Consider the following 9,322-nt stretch of genomic DNA (forward strand, 5'->3'; position numbering starts at 1 on the left):
GGAAAATAAGAAGTGATTATAGCTACATTCTATAACTAAACGGTAGATAACATACGACTGTTTCCTTCTCTTCTTTTGACATTTGACGTGACGCACTTAAAAATTATATACGTGCAAAAATTTACATAAAGCCCGAAACAAATCTGTTTTATTGTGTAATCACACAATATTGTTGTATATTAATTTTAATAATTTTTTTTACATGATTCGTTAACAATTTATTTATATTAACGATTTATTTATATTACCGTAATTTCATGCACGATATATTTACAAATGATAACATTTACAATGTTTGCTGTTATATAATCTTGTGCTACTTACCGTATTAAAAAATATCTAAATATCGCGGATTTTGTGTCCGATATACCGAAGATGAAGTTTTGTAATCCGTATCGATACGATACAGCACATGATTATATAATTTCGTTATGGCAGAATTAACATTCATTACAGCATGTTTCTTCTTTAAAAAGCAAAAAACTCGCGATAACGCATTGCATTTTACCTCGCGTACACTGATGCGAACGAGTCCACGAGTTCAAGACGACTACTTTGAACGCTCACTAACTAACTGAACTTGATGTAGCCTCAAGTCAGTGACTGGCCTCGGAGAGTGGGGCTTATGTCGTACACATAGCTACACGCTGGAGCATAACATCAGATCACTCTTTTAATATTCTCAACATTATATGTATCTTTCATATAATACATGGATATATTTAAGTTTATATTTATTATATAAGTATGTCACATAATTATACATAATTCCTTATAAATATGTATAACGTAACTCTTGTATATATATATATATAAAATTAACTCTTTATATCAGTTATAACATATTTTTATTTGAACAATTATTACACATATTTAAATTTTGTAACATAAACAATTATTATTTTATTATAGCTAATAAATTTTCAAATTTTTATCTCATTATCAATGAATTATATGTTTATATGACATCAATTATATATTTTTGTATTTTATCTATACGTCATTGTTGTCATTGATAGGCTATCCCAAGTGATAAGCTGACATCATTTATCATCATTTTTTTTCATTTTTTGTTAAAATGATGTTTAATATCATCAACATTAATGTGCTATCTGGAATATTATCTATCTAGATTATATACATTTAGAGGAGAGATTAATATTTTATCTATTTATTAACATTGACATATTGTACAATTGTGTGTATAAAGTTACTTGCAAAATTTTAGATATCTTGAAATGCCTGCATATATATGTAATATTCATAATTTGCAAATAATTATTATTAAATAAGTATTTAGAATAATTATCAGTAATTTTTTAAAATGTTTTTACAATGTTCTTAATTTAAAGTTTAATTGGATGATTTCAATTACCTTGTAAATAGTCATATCAGCCATTATTTAATAAATAAATATTAGAATATTTCAAGAAATGCATTTGTAATTTGATACAAGTGTGTTTTTGTAATAATTATAAAGTAAATCTTTTTAATAAGAAAATATTTATGTTAAACACAGAAAAAAATATGAATAGTTTCATATTTTATATTAAAAGCAAACTGAATCGATTATTATGTAATAAATGTTTATTAAGTAATAAAATTTATTAAGTAATAAATAGCATATTAACATTTTTGCTAAGAATAATTTCATTCTCTGTATCTATAAATTATATATTTTACTATAGTCATAAATTTATTCTTACTCTGCCATCAAAGTATAATTGTTTCACTTAATTGTAAAATTTATTTTGTTAAGAATAAATTATTTTAATTTATGTTTCTACGAACTCACTCTCAGATAGATTTTTCTATTTTACTAAAAGTTTTACTTATTTCTATATCAATAAATAATTATAATTAGCAAAATTTACTTTCACATAAATATTCTATAACAGCAACAGTTTTGCTGTAAAATTCTTTTTTTTTTTTATTATTGGGAGCTTTCAAACAAGAGACATAGTATAACATAGTAAATCATTACATCCTTGTTATTTGCCAATGTTAAACAAAGATTAAATGATTACTATGTTACACAGTATCGCTTGTTGGAAAGTTCCCAATAATTACTCTTCCTGTGCCATTGTCAAAATGTCAACGTCGCTGTCTAGTAGAACGCGGAAGCACTTGACATCATCGCTCGTCTGTTTATCGAAAAACGATAGACTACGCACACCGTTATTTAGATAACATAAAAATATACAACGTAAACGATAAACAGAGCGATGAGTAAAAGCTAGGCGAACACCTGGAACCAGTCGAGTCACCTCCAAATCGTGCAAGTATTATCCTTGCTGGCGGTAATTATGGTGTCTCCCGTATATGAAAATGCGCAAGCAAAAACGTCATCGGTATGCCCTTTCAATTGCTGAAAACAGGAACCATCGTCTGCTGACCATAGCCTCGTCGTTCTGTCCAAGGAAGCAGTTAGAAGTTGATGACCATTCGGGCTAAAGCAAACTGGAAATACATTTAGGATTTTAATATATAAATGATATACATTAGGATTTTAATATATTTAATATAGATATAGAAAAAATTGAAAGCAAAGCATCCATTTGCGATAAGAAATTTGCCTTTCGACACTTCCTCCCGATGGCCTTTCATGAGAGCCAACTGTTGGAAATTGCTGCTTATATCCCAAACTTGTGCGGTAGTATCGCTACTGGCTGTTGCCAGTCTTTTGCCATTGTTGTCGAAAGCGAGATCCAGAACTTCGTCGTCGTGTCCCAACAAAGTAGCCAAGCAAGAATTCATTCTTGCGTCCCACACTTTCGCGGTTTTATCCATCGAGGACGACGCAATCAACGAACAATCGAAATTATAGAGGCAGTTGGACAATTCTTCGCGATGGCCGATTAACACGCTTGTTCGTCTAAGATTTTTAGTTAAAATATTTATTAAAATTCCATTTTAAATTATTTCGAGAAAATTCAATCTTACGTATAAAACTTATATTACGACGCTAAGAGAAAAAAAAAAGTGAGAGATTGATTAAACAAAAAGTATCAAGCAATTATTCCACATTCACAGTTAATTTAATATAATGAATTTGCCATAAGTCGCGTATACTTAAGAGATAAAAATATTAAGCTAAGATAAGAAAACAGAAACCCACGTAAATGTTCTTGTATCCCAGATGTTCACGGTACCGTCGAAGGAACCCGATATGATCTGATTTCCATCGTTGTTGTAATGCAGCGCAATAACTTCTGCCGTGTGTCCCCGTAACGTACCCAATTCCTGACCTGCCGAATCCAAATCGTGTCTCTCACATAAAAAAGGTTACGACGTATGGGCGCTTTTATTCGAAGAAATCTCGAGATGGTAATTCTTAGTATTTCTGAATTTAAAAATTAACCTAACTAATTAAAGTGAGTAAAAGATCAGGAATTCTAAATTAATTTGCCTCCTTAAAAATCACTAAAGTGTGCGTTTAGAAAATATTTATCCGTTGCACTTAACGTACTATTACAAAGTTATTTCCAGTATTAATCGCGAGTATTATTTCGTTAATATTTTAAGTTGTCTAAATTGCCATTTAGAGAGATAACTTGTTGTGACAGTTTGGTACAACTTATAGTGACTTTATTTAAGCTCGTTTAATTAGAACATCGTAGCAGGTGCTACGATAAAACGTAAAGCCGACAATAATTGGAACAGTGATAAGAATACTACGCAAGAATACGTTGATTATTTTCGCATATTTGTTTGCACGCTACGTTCAAGCATCGTAAAGTGGATTCGACAGTAGTAGGTATGTTGCGTCCGATCGATCGCGAGCTGGCCGAATCGAAGGGCGCGTTTATTATGTGAGATAACATTGCAATATTTTCAATACCGGTTTCTATATGGAATATTTTTGACGTCGCGTCGATGGATCCGGTCGCGAGCTTGCATTGCGTCGGTGAGAATTTAGCCACCACCACTTCCGCATCGTGACCCCACATGGTTGCGAGGCAGTGACCCGTCCGCGAGCACCAGACCTTCGCCGTTTTGTCGAAGGACCCGGTCACAATTTTGTCTCTGAAACGGTAAAAATACATACGAGTATATCTTGAGATCTTATAACAGAGTTTAGCCACGAGATGACAAACTTTTGATTAGCCCGTCGTTTTCGTCAACTTCAGTAAGTTAACGAAAGTTAAAATGATTAAGATAGTATAAGTTATAATAAGACAATATATATACTCTCTAAAATTTTTGGAGTGAAACGTAATTCTAAAGAGTGAAATCTCACTTCTACAAATTGACTATTAAGACTTTTTTTTCATCAATAATAATATACTGGCTCAAAATAATAATTATCACTCTCTGTGACTCTTTAGAATTAGATTCGACTCCAAAGATTTTAGGAAATATTCTTCTTGTTCACTCTTATTTTGATAAAAAATTGCAAAATTTTTTATTGTAGATAGAGAATCTAAAACGGAGTAGTTTTCTAGGTAGGTCTAACTGTCGCTATTACGTCGAACATATGTACATAGATATGTGAAGAATCACACGCGTTGTACATTATAAAGGAGATCGGCTATAAGTCGTACGAGTTCTCGCCGTGTCTTACTTTCAATTTCGAGTCGATATAGTCGCGATGTTACTTTAAGTATTGTGATCAACTCACGAAGTTGGATTGTTGAACGAGACGGCGTAGACCACGTTCTTATGGCCTTCGAGAGTAAAAAGCTCCGCTCCACTGTCAATGTCCCAAACTTTACAAGTTCGGTCATAGCTGCCCGTCAAGCATCTGTCGATCGAACGAATGACGTGTCGGTTATATGCTATGATTCGATGAATTATTTACTGCGATTAATTTAGTTTTCTTCGACGTTCCTACTATATATTTCAGTTATAGCTTCCTTTTAAGTTTTTTTTTTTTTTAATGTGCTATATTATTATAAGATTTTAATAACGAAACACTACTTACCTACTTCGAAACTTTGTAAATTTTACAAGTCTTAATAATAATTAAGCGACAATTTTAATGTAGAGTACCTTTTACCTAATTTATCGAGAGCTATATTAGTGACTGGCAAAAGATGCGTCTGTAAGGTTTTGTATTTGTAATAGCGCTTGGTATTTGTATCGCAAACTTTAGCCTGCAGCTTCTGCAAAGTTTCGACTAACTGGTCCATTACACTTTCGGTTATTATGGGTTCAGCTGCTTTTATGCTTTCCGCTAATGTTCTTATGTCCGTTCTGTAAATTATTCAATTATTACTAGCTTTATTTTCCACGATTTTACATATAGCTTCAAAGTAAAATAAAAGCAAATGTAAATTAAGCAGCTACGTTGCTACGGCGGCAAATAAAAAAGCTGATCTAATTAATTACTCGGCTGACAAGTCCAATAAATCGATCATTTTCGTCTTGATATCACCGCCCTGCGTGTATTCCAGAGCGAGACCTGAAAGGTTCAAGGTTTGGGTTTTAAAATTCAAATATATTATATCATCAATATTTTCTCAGGTGTTATTAAATATTAATTTAAGAGAGAACAAGAGCGTGTTAGACAGCATCATTAATGTACGTTGGCTGTACGTTGTCTATTTACCTGGTGGGAAATAACGAAGCAAGAATTTCAGCAGCCTCATGTGGACATTCCAATTAGGATGCGTCCAGTGTTCCAGACAGGGTTGCGATTCACTAGTATTTGACACGAGGGAGGCACGGATTTAATTATAAAATGTGGATCACGCGTCAGGGATTACGTATCACGTAGTGCGTTTTCTCCGCGTTGGCCAGACCAGCCGGAGCTGTCAAAACCGCGTTTTGTTCGTTTGTCGGTCGTTCGTTCGTGCGTGCGTGCGTGCGTGCGTGCGTGCGTGCGTGCGTGCGTGCGTGCGTGTGTGCACGTCAGTCAGATGCGTCTTGTGCAAACGATTAATGCGTTGCCTAAAGCCACCATGGCCTAGAGCTAAAGATTTGGTTACTAAGATTCGTTTGATCAATTTCAAGCACTGAATTGATATAGTAAAATTCAAATTATATTTATATGTGATAAGTACAATATCAGATGCATTCATATATATTTTATTATAATATTTATTGTTTTACAAAAGGAGAAAATAATAAAAATATAACTCGATCCTTTATATTGTTTCATATAATTGCATTACATATAGAAATGTTGTGTGCGTTAATATTTTTTATAAATGTTATCTTAAATCTTTTTATTTTATTTATTTTATTTATTTATTTAGTAGAGAAAAGTGTCTGAGAATAATATTACATAGCCAGGGGATTCTAATTTTCTGTATTTTAATAATAAAAGTATTTTATTAACAAAAGTATTAAATTATTTTTCTCTTTATTGTTTAGCACATAGGAAAAGTATTGTTTGTGAATCTAAATTGTAACTATTATATAGTTTTGCACAAATTAAAATAATTTAAAATTTAATCTTTTAATCATTGCCGAGATAAGTTGCTTTAAAATTCTGCATTATCAACATTTTATCGACGTAGCACGGAACATAACCAAAAAATCAAGAATATGGTATGTTACCTACTGGAAAGTTCATGGATGTGATTACGTAGTTCAATGTCTACATTTCATGACCATAGAGGCGTGTTGCCCAGCAACATCACTTACGTCATAAAAAACAGCTGTCAAACTTATTTTTCTGTTGTGACTGTTTTTCAGTATTTGCAGAGCATTTTTTGTCAGAGTAATTGTTTTATGTTGTTCCGTTGTAAACTTTTTATCTACGATATTGTTGGAATATTCAGATATGATCTAATTATTTGTGCAAAACAAATTAAATTGTATTTCCAATTGGCTTGATATTTTTCTGAATCTAATGCTGAATTTATAACTCGTTTAATTTCCATGATTTGAAGCTTTTCACATATTATTGATAATTAATACATTACGTGAGGATATGTAAATTTCAAGATGTCAGATCACGGTGACAGATATGTATTTGAAGCTGAGTGGTATGACAAAGTCGCTTGTATGTTGAAGAAATTTTATCTGTATTATTATCCATCTGATAATACTGTCGAATTGGTACGTGCAAATTAATATTACATACAAGATGTTTCGCCTGACTTAAACACGTTAAATATTTTTGCTAGACAGAAAAATGATATGAAGTTTTAAAGATATATCAAATTCGCGTAAAGTATATAATTTTTTGTATTTTACGAATTACATAATTTTTATTAAAATAATTATTATATTTTTTATAACAATTGAATTATTTTATTATTCAAAAATAAACTATTAAGGTAATATAGTTTAGAAATTAATATTTTCCAAAATGTATATTTTATGTCAAGATATATCAGAATACAATATAAAATGTTTCAATAAAATATTGATTTTTTTAAATAATCATAATGAACATTTTGATATGCAAAATACCTAGAATTGTATTACATAAGAAAAATCATATGATTTTATTTTAAAGAATTAGAGTTACTTTTAAAATGTCCTCGTAAAGTCATGTTGTAATGTCATATTGTATATATTATATTTTAGTTTGATTTAAAAACAAAGAAGACATTCCTAAAAAGGACAACATGTAAAGGCATTAAGGCTAAAGATTTTTATGTAGGTTCTGTAATAATAATATTTTCAAGATGCATTAAAATTACGGGTTACGCAGATGCCTCTACCAAAACTAAGTTAGAAACACAACTGCAAAAGTAATAAAACAAATAATTTTTATTTTATATATGATTTTTCTGATATTAAAATATTTTTAGTCAATTCATGTAATTTTATTTTTCTAGAGTTTTTGTACTTTTAAAACCAGATGTTATTGACAAAATGGGTGAAATATTAAAAACGATTATAAATTATGATTTTCATATTACGAATCTAAAAATGATAAGATTAACTGCGGATGATATTGCAGAAAGTTGTCTTATAAAAAAAGACATAGTCGATAAAACGTAAGCCAAATTTTGAATTAACAGTGTCTTAAAAATAAACTATTTATGATTTCTTTAGTAAATTTTGGATACTGTAGCTGTGAAAGTTTATTTTTAGGTCTGTTATAAATTATCTTATTTCTGGCCCTGTCGTTGCTTTAGAATTATTAGGAGGAAATGGTATAACAAGATGGCAAGAATTAGCTGGTCCAGAAGATAGTAATCATGCTCGTTTAACGGCAGCATCTTCATTAAGAGCTTGTTATGGAAAAGACGAGATATATAATGCTGTATATGGATCCAAAGATACCGAAACAGTAATACAGGTACAAAGTTTTAGATACAATAATTAAATTTACAATAAGAACATATTTTAATGTAACATCTGATTATTTTTAGGAATTGCAATATTTCTTTCCTAACTCAAAAAGTAAAAATAAAGGCCCTAAAAACACTGCAACTCTACAAAACTGCACCTGTTGTATTATCAAGCCACATGCTGTACAGGAAAAACTTGTTGGTAAATTGAAAATTTTATTAATATATCATATAATATTAATATGTAATATATTGTAATGTATTATATACATGTATTATATATAATGTTTATATATATTTCTGTAAAATAGTAACTAATGGAATTTGTCATATAACTTTGAAACTTTTATCTATCTATCTGATATGATATATTTTTAATCTTATATTTATAATACAGGAGCAATTATCGATGATATTCAAAAAGCAGGCTATATGATCATCGCTGCACAACAATTTTATATCAATCCAATTAATTCTGAGGAGTTTTTAGAAATATATAAAGGTGTTCTTCCCGAGTATTCTGTATGTTTTCATCTATTTTATATATTCTTTTTACAAATAATTATTTCTGAAGGTGGATATATTTTTATGAACACTCTACAGGCAATGGTAGCAGAATTACAATCTAGTCCATGCATTGTTCTGGAAGTGAGCTGTAAAGACGAAAGTTCTAACATAGTTGCTGATTTCAGGAATTTATGCGGTCCAATGGATCCGGTAAGTATAAATTACTTTAATTGCTTTATCCCGCGTTATTGACATACTTATTTTATACAGAACATTGCGCGACAAATCAGACCGAATACGCTTAGAGCCAAGTATGGAAAAACAAAAGTACAAAACGCTGTACATTGTTCTGACTTGCCAGAAGACGGAATATTAGAGGTAAAAACAACTTTATTCACATTTGCTTAAAACTTTAGTCACATTTGTCATTTGTTTCTCTTGTAATTTACGTATGTTAAATCTTTCCAGGTGGAATATTTCTTCAAGATACTCGACGGAATCTGAATAACATATCTTACATAATACAAAAATTGTTAGGTTGGACAATTATTAAATTTAAGTGATTTGAAGAACTTAAAGTATTTGTATATATTGATTTTAAATATAAATTATATATATAT

The 9,322-nt window shown here is 30.4% G+C and overlaps 3 protein-coding genes across 3 annotated transcripts in view; 1 reads left to right on the plus strand and 2 right to left on the minus strand.

Annotated features, from left to right (window-relative positions):
• Nucleotides 1-537, minus strand: part of LOC108752956 (solute carrier organic anion transporter family member 4A1) — an 18,849-nt gene extending 18,312 nt beyond the window's left edge. Inside the window, exon 1 of the mRNA XM_018494217.1 lies at nt 325-537. The gene's annotated coding sequence lies outside the window, so the exon portion shown is untranslated. The remainder of the gene's footprint in view (nt 1-324) is intronic.
• A 1,463-nt stretch (nt 538-2,000) lies between these two features.
• Nucleotides 2,001-5,896, minus strand: LOC108752803 (dynein assembly factor with WDR repeat domains 1-like). Its single transcript, XM_018493896.1, has 8 exons — nt 5,552-5,896; nt 5,332-5,404; nt 4,993-5,196; nt 4,622-4,744; nt 3,842-4,026; nt 3,119-3,248; nt 2,577-2,875; nt 2,001-2,460 (listed from the first exon to the last, which is right to left on the minus strand). Exons 1-8 carry the CDS (start codon nt 5,589-5,591, stop codon nt 2,264-2,266), a joined length of 1,251 nt encoding a protein of 416 aa, XP_018349398.1. The 5' UTR covers nt 5,592-5,896; the 3' UTR covers nt 2,001-2,263.
• Nucleotides 5,897-6,832: 936 nt separating this feature from the next.
• LOC108752796 (nucleoside diphosphate kinase 7) lies at nt 6,833-9,247 on the plus strand. The gene is made up of 9 exons (XM_018493887.1): nt 6,833-7,008; nt 7,483-7,649; nt 7,737-7,898; nt 7,996-8,203; nt 8,277-8,397; nt 8,593-8,717; nt 8,799-8,912; nt 8,973-9,080; nt 9,171-9,247. The coding sequence occupies exons 1-9, from the start codon at nt 6,895-6,897 to the stop codon at nt 9,204-9,206; spliced, it is 1,155 nt and encodes a 384-aa protein (XP_018349389.1). The 5' UTR covers nt 6,833-6,894; the 3' UTR covers nt 9,207-9,247.
• The last annotated feature ends 75 nt before the right edge of the window (nt 9,248-9,322 follow it).

This window comes from Trachymyrmex septentrionalis, unplaced genomic scaffold, assembly GCF_001594115.1.
Source record: "Trachymyrmex septentrionalis isolate Tsep2-gDNA-1 unplaced genomic scaffold, Tsep1.0 scaffold62, whole genome shotgun sequence".
NCBI classification, from domain to species: Eukaryota; Metazoa; Arthropoda; class Insecta; order Hymenoptera; family Formicidae; genus Trachymyrmex; species Trachymyrmex septentrionalis.

Coding starts and splice junctions, on each gene's coding strand:
- LOC108752803 (XM_018493896.1), bottom strand. CDS start 5,591: ATGAGGCTGCTGAAATTCTTGCTTCGTTATTTCCCACCAG. Junction 4,745..4,992: donor CTCGATAAATTAGGTAAAAG/GTACTCTACATT, acceptor TTCGATCGACAG/ATGCTTGACGGGCAGCTATG. Junction 3,249..3,841: donor AATATTCCATATAGAAACCG/GTATTGAAAATA, acceptor TGGATTCGGCAG/GTCAGGAATTGGGTACGTTA.
- LOC108752796 (XM_018493887.1), top strand. CDS start 6,895: ATGTCAGATCACGGTGACAGATATGTATTTGAAGCTGAGTGGTATGAC. Junction 8,718..8,798: donor GTGTTCTTCCCGAGTATTCT/GTATGTTTTCAT, acceptor AACACTCTACAG/GCAATGGTAGCAGAATTACA. Junction 9,081..9,170: donor CAGAAGACGGAATATTAGAG/GTAAAAACAACT, acceptor AAATCTTTCCAG/GTGGAATATTTCTTCAAGAT.